The 16919-nt window shown below is 39.6% G+C and overlaps 1 protein-coding gene across 1 annotated transcript; it reads right to left on the reverse strand.

Annotated features, from left to right (window-relative positions):
* Positions 1-601: 601 nt before the first annotated feature.
* On the reverse strand, positions 602-14564 carry kif11 (kinesin family member 11). The gene is made up of 23 exons (XM_036594075.1): positions 14455-14564; positions 11393-11520; positions 11182-11314; positions 10975-11072; positions 10796-10874; positions 10507-10692; positions 9827-9951; positions 9593-9683; positions 8691-8933; positions 8098-8193; positions 7916-8004; positions 7655-7742; positions 7042-7230; positions 6419-6626; positions 5994-6166; positions 5383-5508; positions 4946-5104; positions 4644-4783; positions 3460-3739; positions 3002-3224; positions 1669-1838; positions 1355-1465; positions 602-1046 (listed from the first exon to the last, which is right to left on the reverse strand). The coding sequence occupies exons 2-23, from the start codon at positions 11458-11460 to the stop codon at positions 933-935; spliced, it is 3189 nt and encodes a 1062-aa protein (XP_036449968.1). The 5' UTR covers positions 11461-11520; positions 14455-14564; the 3' UTR covers positions 602-932.
* Positions 14565-16919: the final 2355 nt, after the last annotated feature.

A 16919-nucleotide genomic window follows, 5' to 3' on the forward strand; every position in this document is an offset into this window, starting at 1 on the left:
AAAAAAAAAAAAAAAACCCACCCCACCTGGTTCTGTGTAGAACCATGAGCACTCAAGAAACCTTCTCATGATTAAATGTTTTTTTTTGCCACCATAATCTTCAGATTGGAGAACGTGCTGTAGAAGGTTCAGAAGGTTCTATATAGAACCTTTTTGAAAAGGGTTCTATATAGCACCAAATAGGGTTTTTCCATCATTACAGTGACAAAGCTTGTTACAGTAGAACCCTTTTTTGTTACTATATAGAATCCCTTTCAAGGTTCTATGAAGATCCGTCTTCAGCACATCCTCCATCAATCTGAAGAACATTTTCACCACGCAAAGAACCATTTATGCATTAAATGGCTCTATATAGAACCATTACCTTTACTAAAGAACCATCTTTAAGTGTGTAGAGCTTAAATTAAACCCTGATTCAGTTCAGTTTAATTCTTAGAGACCACCTTAGCAGGTCAGGGTGTCCAAACCTGCTGCGCAAGACATTCCAAGTGTCCACTTTATGTGAGCTTGTTTCCACTGTTCAACTCAACTTTTATACTTACTACTGTCTCTGTAGGGTTCTCCTCTGTCCAGCTATTAGAAAAGCAATCCCACAAAAGCCTCAGAGTCTTAAAAGCTTTATTAGTTTAAAGATACCTTGGATCATCTCTTTTTTTAAAAACAGTCAATCAGCACTCATTCATTTTCTCCATGACAAACAACTGAACAAACACCCGCTTCAACCAAGTGACAAAAGGAACAGTAAATAAACACCCTGAACTTTACTCATGACCTTCAACATTAAAAACAGTGACAGGACGAAGACAGACATTTAAAAAAATATTGAATTTCATGTCAACAATAAAGACACTAAAATTAGATGCATCCTAGCTAGTTAGATAAGTACATGAGTCACTACAGTCAATGGAGAGTCAAGAAACGTCACTGAGGAGTCATTGATTCTGAGATCTGAGCGGTAATCTGGATCGAGGAGGCGTGCTCTCGTTTTCTGCCACCTTTGAGCGGTTCAGGGACTTGTTACTGAGGTTCTCTTTCTTGGATTTCTTCTGCAAAGAGAATTAATCAGTTTTTTAAAAAAATGGCTAAAAGTGATTACTTAAATTCATGTAACTAGAAAATAAAAAAGCCCAGAAAGTGGGACAACACAGACTCTGAGAAGTGAGTGATTTGAAACCTGGTTCTAAAATCCAGGATAGTTGCAGAACAACACTGATTTTACCACAAATAATCCCTAAACTGTCTAACGCCAAACATCCAGCATGGCAAGATGTAAAGACAGTTTTCATCTTACACAACCTTAAAATTCATTCATTTCATTCATTCAGCAGTGGACTAGTCGCTGCTGGCGCTTTACCTTAAAGAAGGGAACCCTTCCTTCCTCATAGCACATCAGGTTCTCATCTGGGATGGACTGCTGTGTTGAGTTACTGTCGCTGGAGCCGCTAACCTCGTCCTCAAGAGAATCCTATTAACAGAAAAAAGCCAAATGACTTATGTATGATATGTAACAAGTATAGAAACCCTCCCCTAGATACACACAGTGAAGTCTGGCTTATCTTTTCATTCCTAAGCTTAGCGATGATAAGATTTCCAATAATGCTGTTTATCAGTTTGTAACTGATAACCTACTGAAGTGTACAATGCATGTTCTTCTGGTGTGTGTCGTACCTGTTCAACAGGTTTCTCCTCCTCCTCTGCCTCTGTGACATCGTCACACTGACTGAGTGCGCTCATTAGTTGCTCCTGTTGAGACCTGAACTCCTCCTCCAGCTCCGTCCTGCTCCTCAGTGGGTCCAGGACACGAGGGTATTTGTACTCTTTACGCTGCGGCGTTGTGCCTACAAACACACATGTATGTTATTGCTACATTTCAGGCTGACCTGAATACATCAGTTTCATACAGAGTAGGATTACTCCTACAATGGCTTTAGAACAGTCACTGAATTCAAACACCACTACTAGGGAGGTAGGTACAGTCAAGACAGTGGATTTCCAATCCTGGTTCTCTCTGGAGCTCCCTGCCCTGCACATTTTGGCCTTTTGTTTGCTCCAATACACTTGATCCAACAAATCAGCTGATAACAAGCCTGTTCTGATGTGAAATGGGAACAGGAAAAAACCAAAATGTAAGGCAGAGATGTTCCAGGGACACTAGTGAGGTACCAAACGAAAACTTTTTGGCCAAAATCAAAATTCAGGACACATTGCTAAAAACAGCATTCATTTTCAGTTGACAAATTAAAAGAGTTTCCATAAAATAAACTTACTAAAATAATTACAATATGTAGGCTGCAGTAGAAGCCTAATGAGTTTTTCTATGCACTGGGTTTGAACGCTGCTTTCTTGTATAGAAGACAAGTGACTTAACCATTAGGCTAAACAGCGAATTTCAAAACACACGCACAGCTCAAAAACTCCATCCTGAACTACAAGGCTGTATTTATTATTAAAAAAAATAATAATAATAAACAAATAACCCCAACAACAACAAAAGCACCTACATTAGAATTGTGAACGAAGCAGTAGTTTCTACCATCACAACAAAAATAACTAAGCAATTTCATTCTTAACATAAAATTAAATGTTTTTGCAGCCTTTATAGAAAAAGGTGTTGAGGTAATGCTGACCGTTTTTTTAGTCTTCCAGTGCAAAAAATGTCTGTTTGCAGTTCTGATGTAAGCAGTTGTTAGTAATTTTATTCTGAACAACTGCGCTTTTATATTTTGTATGTTGCTATTTGCTTCAAGGAGACGTTATTTACATTGTGTACGCATCCAAAAAAGAAATGAATAAAACTTGTAATTTGGACTTGGACTTTGTTGTAGGTCTACTTAATCTTGATATTCGTTCGTCAAATGACTTTTACGGCAGCTGAAATTTAATTACAAGGAACAGCATTGGGGAATTAACCCAAAGTTTGACAAGCCATTTCGAGAATTAACCAAATAGTAAACGTAGCACTAGTCTCTACAGATGCATGAAAAGGCTACTAGGCTCTCACCGGTGGGCAGGTCCTGTTGGAGCTCGTTGCCGAGGAAGCTGGTGACCGTATCCATCGTTTGTGCAGCGAGGGTGGAGAGCTCATCTCTGTGCTGCTGCAGGGTGGCCTGGTCTCTATCCGTCTGCAATCCCATATTCTTCAGAACTCCTTCCATTTCCTGCTGCACTGGAGCAAGACGACTTCTACAGTCTTCCACTGCAGCTTGACCGCGATGTTCTGCATGCTGCATGTACAGACAGAGAAACCCCAACAATAGTTTAATAGATCTGTGGATGCTGAGTTGTGACAAATTGTTGTAACTGATGTAAAATGTTTACAATCAGGCTAAAAAGTAATATGCAGGTAAACACTGTGTGAAAGTGGCTGACATTAGCACCCAAATTTTAGGTCAGTAGCATTTCTTGACTTCATTAAACTCAAACTGCTACAATCAAACACTACTCTGCCACATATATTACCTCCAGCAGAGTCTGCAGGGCAGCCTTGTTCTCCCCAATGAGTGCAAGCTGCTCCTGGGCATGTTTTTCAGTCGAGTCTCTGGCCGTGTGGCACCACTGCAGGCCCGAATCAGCCAGAGAGTCCAGAGAACTCTGCAGCAGGCTGCAGTAACCAGCACATTCCTCTAATGACCTCTGTCCCTCCTCCATCACGCCACTAATATCTCTGATCACACCATCTGTGCAGGAGCCCAGGCGGGAGTGCACCGATGAGGTCTCCTCCTCAACCTCCATGCATTTGCTGAGGGAGAACATCAGCATTTCACAGTTACTATAAAGCAGTAGTTATATATATACACTCATCATCCAACTCATCACTTTTTGGTGAAGGGAAAAAAAAAACAAAAAAAAACAATTTCTTACATTTGAAGGGATATTGACAATACTGAAGCTACTTTGCAAAACTGTTCTAGAAAAGCAACAGAACACACACGTATGTGTTACTATGAAGAACGTCCCTCATGTTCTACTGCTTAATTAACATTATTCAAAGATAATTAGTGCTGGAAAGGTTGTAAGACAGGACCAAGCCAAAAGACAAAAGAGCAAACTTCACTGTTTAATTATTTACCTCATTTCTTCTTGGGGAAATTCCCCACTGCAATCTTAAGGGCTGTTCTGTAACTTTTTCTGTTACTCATTTTACAGAGTCAAATTCCATCCATATTATATTAGAGAACACAGAGGTTCTACAGTAATCGTTGCAATGTAATGGTACTATGTAGCTTACATAAGATCTTATGCTTGTATTTGGCTCTCAATGTTAAATAGAAAAGGCAGTGTTTCTGATGCACCAAGATAACCTCATCTTCAATTTAGTCACTTTTAAAGCCTCACTGCTTGTACGTGTGCCGTTTCAAATAACTGCACCTGGTGCACTCAGTAAGTCTGTATGATATTAGCAGCTACTGCAGAAAAATAGATAATTGATAGATATTTTATTGAAGCCTTAATAGCAACTACTCAATCAGTACATAACTAGATGCACTGCTACTTTTTAAGGACTAGTGCATTCACCTTCAAGATTCCCTCCCTGCTTGACCTTGAAGGTACTCAAGTAAAGAGGGGAAATAGACAAAAGCATGTAACATTAATGAAACAGGGAGCAAAGGTTTCAGCTGAGAGTCTCCATGACTGCTCCTCACCTCTGTATCGTGGTCTTCAGAGCTTCCATCGGCTCTCTTTGTGCATCTGTCATTTCCTGCAGCCCCTCAAAGTCCTTCTGAGTGTCCAGAGCCAGGAGGTTCATCTGATTCTGCACACACTGAAGAAGCTGGGCCATGCGCTGCAATAAAGGAACAACACCAGCTTAAAGCTTCTAATCAGGACATCCTGAAATAGCATCAGGACAGCGCTTTTGTCCCCGAAGTCAGTAATAGTCTAAAAGTGTGGGGAATCATAATGAAATGGATTTAAGCACACTGCCTGTGGACACATGTAAACGCACTGTTTGGTGTTGGCTGCTGGCCTGGCCGATCTGCCGTTTGAGCTGGTCATGCTCTGTGTGGAGGGAACTGAAGCCCTGTACAGCCGTCTCCCTCATCCTCGCCAGCGCCTCTATATGACCACCGAAATATGCAGTCATCTCTGCCTTCAGTCCTTCCATCTGAGAGTAGAAAAATATAAGATTTTAAATGGCAAAAATGCTTCTTGCAACCCTTATTTCACTATACTATAAAAACACACTTGTTAGAGATGATCCAGGTATTAAGGACACTAATAACATTACACATGCATAATATCCAAATGGCTTATAAGTAACTAGTGATCTACAAAAAGCATCAGTGCAACTATACATTTATTTTCTTTGACTGAGAAAAGTGTACATACACCTCACTGACTGTGTTAAATATCAGTAATTTGGTTTAGACTATGAATACAAACCTTTGCGGCCAATGCACCATATTGCTGGAGTGTCTCTTTCAAACTGTCATTCATTGCCATGATTGACCTGATGCCAGGCATCGCCTGGGCGACAAGAACCTCTTCCAGGTGTAGCTTATGCTGGTCCTGTGAGTAGAGAAAGCATGTAGTCAGTACAGACACATTTAAAGTGAACTGTCCCAATATCTCTACAAGAACAGCTACTGAAACACTGACACACCCCTTTTACAATCCCAATGCAAAGTATAAGGTGAAGATGAATAATCTTCCACATCTTAATAATTAAGTCAATTATCTTTACTGAGTTATCAAATTTAAGATTTGTATCTTATTGAAATTCCAACAAGTGTGCCTCAGTATCTAACCAATCCAGATGAGTGAGTGAGAGTGAATAAATAAATAAATAAATAAATAAATAAAATCTCAATCCACCCTGTGGGTATTTCACAAAGGAGGATTTCTCACTAAGCTCAATTTGTGGAAAGAGCCAAAAGTGCAAAGGAGAACTTGCTGACACAGAATGCAATTCAAGTACACAGCAAAACAGTAATAAGACTAGTCTTTTCTCCAATTAGAATGCAGTCTTATGGCTCAAGTCCTCTGGGGCTCACCAGAAGTTGGAGCATGAAGTCTCTGCCTTCCTGGGTGAGGTTCTCCTGCTGCAGCAGCCTGCTCTTACAGCCATCCACTCCTTCCCCAACCGCCTCCCTCATAGCACTGTAGGAGCACATCACTGAGTTTGATGCCTGCTCAAACACACGGCCTGTTCCTCCCAGCAGTTTCGCTACATCAAAAAAGCAAGCTTTTATTAGTGAGTATTACAAAAACAAAAAAAAATTCTCAGAAATATCATGCTTCCAACTCTAAATCAGGCAAGCTTTGACCAGTTGGGAATGAGTGGTATTCAACAAAGGATTTTGCACTTTGCCAAATACCTTGAGCCAAAATTAAAGACTGTACAGTCTGTGAGAGGCAAAGAACTTTCCTGATCTGACAATGCTCAATTATGGCTTAATATAAGAGGTCAGTGACTGACCCACGGTGTGGCGATAGTGGTCCAAGATGGCGCTGTGTTTGAGGCTCTGCTCCTGCAGTGAGGTTTGCATGCTGCTGCAGCTCTGCTCCATGCGCTGGCTGAAGCTCTTCTGCACGGTGGTGTTGTGCTGCTCCACAGCTCGCACTCGCTGCAGCTTGGCATGGAGGCCGGACACGTCGGACGTGCTGGCCTCTGCTGTGCTCAGCAACTACATCAGAAAATGAAGGAGTTCAGCTGTGGTCAACATTGAGGGCACTACAAAGAGGTTTTGTCTGCAAATATACAGTTTAAACACAGTAAAAATGCATGTTTCAGCCTATTTTTGATATAAGTTCGCTGTTCTGATCCCCAATATGGTGTTAGCAAGGACTTTGATACAGTAGGTGGACACACCTAGAGTGATGCGTTACTTCGCTTTCTTCAGAGATCAAAAACACTGACTTAATATAGAATATTAAGAACTCATCAAATGAAGTAGAAAATAAATAAAGATTTTTGGCCTTCACTTTAAGCCTTAATGAACACCATGCAAAGAGCCTAAAGAACTGATTGAGAGTTTTTATAAAAAAATAAATAAATAGAAATCAGCAACCTTACTATAGCAGTCTTTCCCACAAACACACCTGGCCTGCAGTGCAGTACAGTTGCTCCTCAGTGGTCTGCAGCTGAGTGGTGATGAACTCTTCCTGTGTGAGCCTATGCCTGGTATCTTTCAGGTCCTTATGAGCCTCTTCTAGTTGCTGAGTCCTCTCCTGCAGGTCCTCAGTGCACTGGTCCAGCTTCTGTTTACTGTCTGAGAACAGCTCCATCATCTACAGCACACAAAGACACTTTACTGACAAGCAATACATTTTACATGAATAAAAGATTCTCTACAGAAAAGAAACAATCACAATCTAGCATGACCAAGTTATCAAAACTTCTTCCAGCAGCTTCAATACCAACTATTTCAAATGTTACCATCAGCATTCTGAGAAGTTCAATTCTTTTATATTACAAATACACATTCTCAAAATAGAAAAGCAAAATTCAAAATCTTCCCAGTGAACTTCATGACAGTTTATTGCAATGCTGAAACAGCCTCAAATATCTGTTCACACTAACAACCTTTTGGGCTATTAAGCTTAAATATGAAGGTTTGGCTTACGCAGTTCAGCCACTTTAACAATTCTTGAACTTGCTGAAAGAAATCAGGGAGTATGCTTACCACACACACACACGGTTCGAACAACTTACCCGCTTCAGCTCTTCCTCCACTGCAGCGATCCGCTCTGTATACTCCGTAATCTGCTCTTCCTGACTCACCAGTTTACTGTTCATACTCCTGCAAACACAGGCAGACAAACACTCTTAATACCAACATTTAATCTGACAACCAGAAAATTACAGTTTCAAATTATATCCTACAACACCATAGAAACTCAAGCCAAAATCTAACTGGTTTTCTGTTCCCAAAACCCCACCAGACTTTCAAAAAGTACAGAAACCTGCACGTACTCATAGTTCTCAGGAGAGATATACACCCCATGTTTGTCACGAGTGGCGGCCAAATCCCGTTTTAGGCGCTCAATCTCCTCTGTGTATTCCTGAACAAAACAAGTAAATAAGATAAAATAAAATCTACCACAGTGTTTATTGGATGAAACCAATTAAAAACATGCAGGCCTGGTGTAACTTGCCTTGATGAGGGTTCTCTTGGTGAGTTTCTGGTTCACTTCAGGCTTGTTCATGATGTTCTTTGCCCTGTTAGCATAATCCAACGTACTGAGTGTCTCCTGTATTTTGTGAGCAAGACATCAGTTTCAGGTACAAGAAGTGTGCAGGTTTGAGTTTTTTTTTTTGTTTTTTTTTTAAACAAAGACTATCAAGACATTTGCGGTCATTTGCATAATTAACTTGCACATTTTAGACTAACAAATTCAAAACAGTCGATCAGTTTGGTGTCCAATATTTTCTTCTTTAGTTTTACACTGGAGCTACAACGCCAATGTGTTCAACAGGTAATATGCTACCAAAATCAAGGCTGGGCTTCCCAAAGCTAACTGACACTTAACACTCTTTACCAGTTAAGATGAAATTTAAGGATCCTTTTGGCAAAGTGAACAATTCAGGCATGTAGTTTCAACAGTAACTATAAACGAGATACTTGTTCGCTATACGAGCCATTACACTGTATTACCTGTCTGTTTTATTATCTACCCATTAAAACAGTTTTACAGATTTCCCAAGAGATCAAAAACATTGCGCCTGATCATCTGAAAGGGAAACCCACCTCCAGGTTGATGGAGGCTGGAGAGACAGTAGCGATGATGGAGGTCTTGGTACGGCCCCCAAGAGAGTCCTGTAGGATTCGGGTAAGTTTCGACTCTCTGTAGGGTACATGGGGTCCGCGCTCTACCAGAGCCGTGATGACTCGCCCCAGGGTCAGCAGTGACTGGTTTATGTTACCAGCCTCCCGAGCACGCTTGTCCACCGCCCCCGAACGGCCAATGTTCTCGCTGCCTGCAAGATCCACCTGCAGAAGAGAAAAATCAAGTTAAATACATCACTATAAATAAACAGTTATTTAGAAGACATGCATAAAACAGTTTGCTGTTCAGTTGGCTAATGCTGGAGCAAATTCACTTTTGAATTTACCCACATACTTTGGTAGTTATGTATTATCAAGCATTTACCAAAAAACAGCCCTTCTTAAATGTAAGCAAGCCATTTATTGCCCTTTTCTGTGTTAAAATCAGCATAATGTGAATTGGCTCTGCATATTAGTGAGGTTACATCAATAGTCAGTATTAGTTTAGTAAGCTTAACTGGAATAACTATATTTAGATACAGCACTGCCAAAAATGCGGAACAATGGACCTCATTCACCAACCGCTCTTAGGAAGAAATCAATTCTTAAAACCCACTTATAGTTTTTCACACAGACTGACATTCACCAATGTTTTCTTAATTGAGATCTGTTCTTAGGTAAGACTAGAATGTATGCACAGTTAAGAGCACAAAGTTGAACAATTCTGTGGTTTAAGAACACGTCAAGAAGGTGACGTAGACTTTTTCCTATGACTTTTAAGAACAAATTTAGGAAAACTTAGGAAGACATTGCTGAATGAGGCCCACTGACTATTCCTGTCCAGTTCTCTGCACAGCACAGCAAAAAGGCTTGAAAAGCCTCACCAAGTTCAATTTTCCAATCTTCACCAGTTCCTCTCCATCGAGAGTGATCTCCTTCATGTGAATGGTGACTGAAAACACCGAGTGGGAACGACTGACAGAAACAGAGAGAAATTAGCCAACGTGAATGGACTAAAATGAATCATTAACTCCAGCCAAAAGGATTTCCACCACATGGTTAATAAGATGTGCGCAAATTATGGGATATGACCATGCCTACACATCACACCTTCCTACCTGGAGTAGGCGTTCATTAGAGTGGAGGCAGTCTTCCTCTTGGCAGCTCCTCTCTCCAGGATCTGATACACCTCGTTCTTGTTATGTACTGTGATCTCCTCCAGCCCCTTAACAATTACACCTCTCTGACAAAACAACAAAAGTGACAAAAGACATTACTTTGCAAACTACATCAAATAACTCAGACAATGACTAGCTGTGGCTGAAGGCAGTCAACGACAAGGCTCAAGAGCTTGGCTTGATTATACAGTGTTATGAATACTTACATGCATCATTAGAATACCATACTATGAGTATCAATCTCTGACCTACACCTTGAGGAACTGTTTCAGTGCATCTTCAAATCTCAAAATGAACACGAGTTGTTATTTTTGTATGATTCAGAATTGTTATTTTTATCTTAATTTTAATCTCTAATTTGACTGGAGAATCTACTTCTATCGGAGAAATACAACCAATATCTCAACTTTCTGAAGGACTTTTACATTTAAAAAAAAAAAAAAAAAAACTGTATTATAAATCAAGAACTTTCTAAATTGATGCACCTTCAGACTTCCCTCATTACATACTAGCAAGCATTCATGCATAAACACAGACTACACTCAAAAGTAAATGGAAAAAAAAATACTTCTATTTTTTTTTTTTCCAATTATAGTTGTATTGTGAAGAAAGAGACTGACCTTGTTCCTGGGGTCATCAAACAGTTGCAGCCTCTCTGTGACGTCAGGTGAAGGACTGAGCAGGTCAAACAGCTCTTCATTGTAGATCTCTAGCAGGGAGACCTTCACAGAGAACTCTGTGCCATTACTGGTCAGCTTCTCAAAGATTTGGTGAAGCGTGCGAGGGATGATGCCAGCCAGAGGATCCTGAGGGGAAGGATCAGAAAGTGTCAAGTGTGCACATGAAATTAAGACATAACTCATTGTTTTGTAAAAAAAAATAAAATAAAAAAAAAGTTTTTTATTTTACCTCCTCCCAAGTAAACTCCTCATTGGGGGATCTCTCTCCCTCCATCGTAAAGGTTTTGCCTGTGCCAGTCTGTCCATATCTTAAAAGCACAGACAAATCAGCTTTAAAATCATGTCAATACTGAAAGTGTCGATAACCTCAAAAAAGGCTTCGGGATAGTGATTTGAAAAGCCACTCACGCAAAAACTGTGCAGTTATAACCCATAATAACCTCATCCAAAATGGGGCACACCACACTCCTGTACACGTCTATCTGTTTCGCAGACGGACCGAACACCTGCACGTTTAGAAACATGGACGAGACCAGGATTAGATCAAGGACATGAACCATAGCACTGCACTACCGCAGCCCACGTGAATGAGGCAGAAACCAGCCCAACGCTCACCATGTCAAAGGTGTACATTTTCCTCGACGTTTTGTCATTGATTCCCCCCGTCCGAATGGTCACCTCTTTCCTGTTCTGGTCACAATCGATCACTCCGTGTGAATTCGATTTGCGCTCCACAGCATTGAAGGGCCTGTGAGACATCCAGTTTAGTCAGACAACCAACAGCACAGTATTTACCATGAATGTTACATCGAAATGAAATACTCACCTGCATCGCACAACAACTTGAATATTCCGCCCCTTTTCTTCCTTTTTGGTAGTCGGTAATGAAGACATTGTCAGAGAGCGTCTCCTAGTTGAATCCAGGGCTCCAGCAGTCTCTGACCAAATGCCTTACTGTTGAAGTTTTATATGGAAAAAAAATAATATATAAAAAATTATACACAATAATTATGAAAAACAAAAAATTGGTTACACAACAAAGAAACACTTCAACCTGGTTAAGTCTAGCTAAATTAGATGATCCTACTTGTATTTTAAAACACTTTTTAAAGCAAAAACACCATTCCCACCACAACACACAAACTCCAAAAAAGCACACCTTAATGTCCAATTTCTTGAAACAGACTGACTGGAAAACCAAAACATATACAAACTGAACTTTTGTTCCCCCAGTGTATTTACCTGAGCAGTTCTATTATCCTCTAACACAGTGATGTCAAACTCAACCTCTAAAAGGGCCATTTTTAAAAATCTAAACAAATCTATGGGCCAGAGAACATTTATGTTAATACAGCAAAACATCAACACCAAAAAACAGCCACTTGTGGGTAACCTTCAAATATTACATGTGATTACTTGATATAATGGCTACCTACCTACCTGTGTGCTCTGTCTACACACCTGACCTCTTTTCTTTGCTGCAAGTTCATTAATTCTTGGGATCAGTTTCTGAGCTTTACAGCACTTATAAATGTCGATAGTGCTTATGTTGGTTGAACTGCAGCTAAAACTGTTGTCCCATAGAGTGTTGTGTAGGGGGTAGTCAGTGCGAATTACGTTGCATTGCATGTTGGGGACTGTAGTGCAGCTTGTCTCGAAATGGGCTAATATTAATACAAAATCAAAATAATTTCGAAGGCCAGACTGCATTGTGCGGGCCTTGCTTTTGACACATGGGCTCTAACAGTTAGCCTTTCATTAGTGGTATCAGTGGTCAGTTCCTAAAAACAGGAACTACTTTTGACTTAACATTTTTCGCTTAAAACCTGTTTTAAGCCTTTCTAATAATTTTTAACAAGGAATTACATCATTCTAAAGTAAAGCCAAGTTATTTGATAAAAATAATTTCATTTCTGTTCTCAAGGCAGAACTGCTCACAGTGGTGTGAGGAACCAAACATCAGAAGTTTTTAATGCTTCTAAAAGCTCCTTCACAGACACAAAATACTTATGGGTTTGTCTGATTCCCAAGACACTGTTTTACAATAGTTCTCAGAAGATTTCAGCCTAAAACGTAATTTAAAGCGGAATAGTACATAGAACGCATTATACGGCAAAACAGTACTTAAAGAAACCTCCATTTACCGCTATTTAACTATTATCAGCATCGTATATCAAAACTCAACATGTGCACACCGGTGGATTTGGGTAGTTAATAAAAAGCTGATATTTGTATCATAGACATTGTGATCCCTGTTTCCTATAACTACTGTAAAGAAATCTGAGCCAGTAGAAATTAATAATAATAATAATAAGAGAATGAGAATAAATTAAAAAATAACTGTAAAAAAAGAAAAAAAAACACTGTGGAATTTTCTTTTGCGTATCCATGGTAACCCTTAAGTCAAATGAATGTAGATAAAAGGCTTGAAACATTAAAAGGGGGGTTACATAAAATGGGCAATTATTTCTTGGCAGCTGGACAGTCCAATGCTTACCCATAGCACCTATAACAAATTTAGCAAGTATGTACTCCGTCTCTTATATTCAGTGCCCGAGGACCTAAACCTGACAGATGTGCTGATACAGCTGCTGCTCCTACTGCTGAATAAGACCAAAAGCCCTCCGTTCTCTGTGATAAACCCTTTCTGACCAAGACTGAGGCCCTGAGCTTCTGTCCCCTGATAGCCAAGATCAGTTTGGGCTTCCTTTTACTGCAGGACACAGCTTTGGGTCCACTGTTCGTAAGGACACAGTGGTCATCAACAGATTGATAGTTTTTGGTCATTTCATTCTCCACACTAAGCACATAACCGACACACTTAAAGATGGATCCTCAACGGTTATTTAGTAAAAGGAATGGTATACAGAACCACGGACACCCAATGAACCATTGGCACGTTTAAATGGTTCTGTTTATGGTGGGATCATTCTTGAGATTGACTGGGAATGTGAGGCATATGATTCATAGCACCAAAAAGGGTTCTACTGTTGTTCTTATCTATAGGTTTTAAATAGAACCGTAAGTTAACACAACACAATCTCCATCAATCTGAAGAACCACTTTACCATGCAAGAAAACATTTAAGCATTAAATTATATATACATTATATATAGAACACGAGGTTCCAAACCTTACTAAAGAACACTTTTTAGATGTGTATAACTAAAAAAAAAAAAACACCAGCTAACTAACCAGACGTCGCTACACCTGACTGACCAAAATGTTAACGGGAATTTAAATCGATTCACCTCCGCACTTGTTCTCATTTTTCCGTTCCACCTTAAAAAGAGCAGCAGTTACATTCCGGCAAGCTAACGAGAAGCTGGCAAAAAAGGAAGCTGACTTTAGCTTCGTTCTGCACTTTCTGATTCAAAATGTTAAGAGAGAACATTTCGGTAAAACACAGAGACGTATCGGCAACTAACGTTACTGTAGCGTTACTGAAACACGAAAACACTGAAATGTATTAAATGTGTTTTACTACAGCAGCGTAGATTCGCGGCTCATAACTGTAGATTAAAATAGCTAGAAAAGAGAGAAGTTAGCTTAGCTAGGTTAACAGGCGTTCACAGAAGCCGCCAGATCAGCATTTAATGACTTAAACAATGAGAAGGTGACAAAACAGATAACATTAACATTGCATTAAATAAGAGCCCAAATAAAGTCAAACAAATACGTAAACTACCTAGGTTAGGTTAGGTTAGCTAGTTGCGAATACCTCGCCATAAGCTGCTTTACTAACCTACGGCGTCCAGCGTCAGTTAACGTTAACTCACAGCCGAGATGAGCTGGCATTAGTTTAGCAAGCAGACGCCTTTTAACAGCCCAAATAAATAAATAACGTAATTGTAGCTGATTCATCGATGTAAAATGAAATAAACCTACCTGCGGATGGATCCGTTTCCCGTCGGTATCTCAGGTTTTTAAATCTCTCGCCAATGTTGTTTTAGCGAGATCCGCAAACTCCCATACGAACACTCAAACAGTACCCGGGGATGGGGGGGGCAGGGTGAACGGTTACTGACTTTGAATGTAGCGCTCTAGCAGCGTTCAGCCAATCAGCGGACAGAAGCTCTGCTGCTTGGCACGCTACTGGTCACAAGAGCAGACCGCGGGCAGCAGCGTTCAGCCAATCAGCGGGCAAAGAGCTCCTACCTGCAACGTTATTAGCCAAATGTAGCCAATCATTTAACGATTTTTTCTTCCTTGCTATGTTATTGGTCACAGTGGTGACGGACTGAGGGCGGGCTCGCGTGCAGCATCACGGGAGCTCATGTCGGTTTGAAATGTGTTTTGAGTTTGATGTGCTAAGTGCGGTCGCTTTATTGGGGACTTTAGACGCTGTAAAGGCATTTAGTGATGTTTTAAGCGGAATTTTCCATATTTCTGCAGAATTAGACTGTTAAGATGTAAAGAAGGTCAAACAGAGAGGTTCGGTGTGAAATGCTCTGTTCTAGAGAAGCTTAAAGAGTCAGGGTTGTTTACAATGGTGGTGATATGAACCAGACGTCTAGGTTACCTCTAAAAGCTCCTCTAAATGCAGAGCACTGCAAGGCAAAATAGTGCCCAAAGACAGCTTATCACACTAAAGGGTGGTATTAGGTAGCTAACATGCTCTGTTCTAGAGAAACATGCAGAGCTAGAGTTGTTCACAGTGTTAGTGATAGGAACCGGACATCTGATGCATTTAATGCCTAAAAGCATGAAGTTATTACATGAAATGGTTATCAATATGTTGTCTAATGTCTGAGATTTTGTTTATTGACAGTTATGAAATATGGTTTTAAAATCAGTTTATGTTGGAGAGGTACATGCAGGGCATTGTAAGGCAAAATAGTCCTCTCCAACTCATTGAGACCACCGGTGGTTCCAAAAAGCACTTTGTCATATTCTTCATAACTTTCATATTTCATAAGCTACATTCAAAAGGTGGGTGTCATATGAGAGCTGTAACTGTCTTCTTTCCAGTCAAATAGATGGGTATTGTAATTTTAAACCCTTATAATAAAAGAAGCTGAACTCACAATTTTTTTTTGTCTACTGAAAGTCGACCCATTTTTCTACAAATCTGGGCTATAAACTATATACAGATGGCGTCTCTTCAGCGATCTGCTCTGTAAAAATTATTTTTATAAAAAAATGGCTTTCAGCATTAAATTGTAAGCATATAGCAATATGTTTATGATCATAAAACGTTCTGTTAATTTGGGGGGAGCTTTTACAAAAAAATAAAATAAAAATTTACATTTATTTCATGCAGTTACTGAATAATTTGCCTTACGATTTGGTCATGTAAATTCAATGGAAAAAAACAAAATATACCCTGGAGAATAAGACGTTAAAGAAAACTTTTTTTTCTGAATTGTCATTATTTTTCCATCATCAACATTATACATAAAACTCAGAAGACTCATGTAGCTTCACTGGTGGTTTAAATAAAATGATTGTGTTTGTGTTGTAGACATGGTGAGCCCTGGTTCCTATCACCACTACTGTAAAGAAATCTGAGCCTGTAAGTTTTTCTACAGTGAACCATTTCTTGTCAAACCACTCCAGATGACTTTGCATCTCAACAACTGAATTATGTAGACAATTTGTTTTGCATGTAATAGCACTTCCACCGTGACCCAGAAGGATAAGCAGTTTAGATGATGTGTGTGTGTGTGTGTGTATAATAGCACTTGTTTTTTTTTATGATTTGCCACTAAAAAAATTGACTTACCAAGTAGTTAACAGTAGTTAAATTAAAAAAAATGAACACCAGTGAAATAATAACCCAGGCAGGGGTTTTCTGCCGTTGACTGTAAGTGGTTGGTTCAAGATCACCTAAAGGTCTTAGGTGTATGAATAGTTTATGAAGGGGAAGTCTTTACCGAAACAGTGTGGCTGTACTTGTCTTATAAAATGTACAGGCCTATAATAGGTATCACAATGAAGAGAGGGCAATTTAAAATGGAATTCCACCAATTTTTCAAAATCTCTGAATAATTCAGTTCTTGAGATGTACACAGAGTCATTCGGAGTGGTTTGGTGTGAAATGGTTCATTGTAGAGAATCACATTTCTTTACAGTGGTGGTGATAGGAACCAGGGGTCACCATGTCTACAACACTAATATAGCCATTTTATTCACTTTACAAAACCACCAATGAACCTACAAGAATCTTCTGTGTTTGTATATGTAATGTTTATGATGGTAACATAGTCATAAATCTAAAAAAAAATAAAAAATTCGGGACTATTCTGCCTCACAACAACCTGAATGTACCCCTCCACCATGAATGGATTAAAACAAATGGATTAAACGTGACTCAATAACTTTCTGTGAGGGAGCTTTTAGAAGTGGATGTC

This window comes from Colossoma macropomum, unplaced genomic scaffold, assembly GCF_904425465.1.
Source record: "Colossoma macropomum unplaced genomic scaffold, Colossoma_macropomum, whole genome shotgun sequence".
NCBI lineage: Eukaryota > Metazoa > Chordata > Actinopteri > Characiformes > Serrasalmidae > Colossoma > Colossoma macropomum.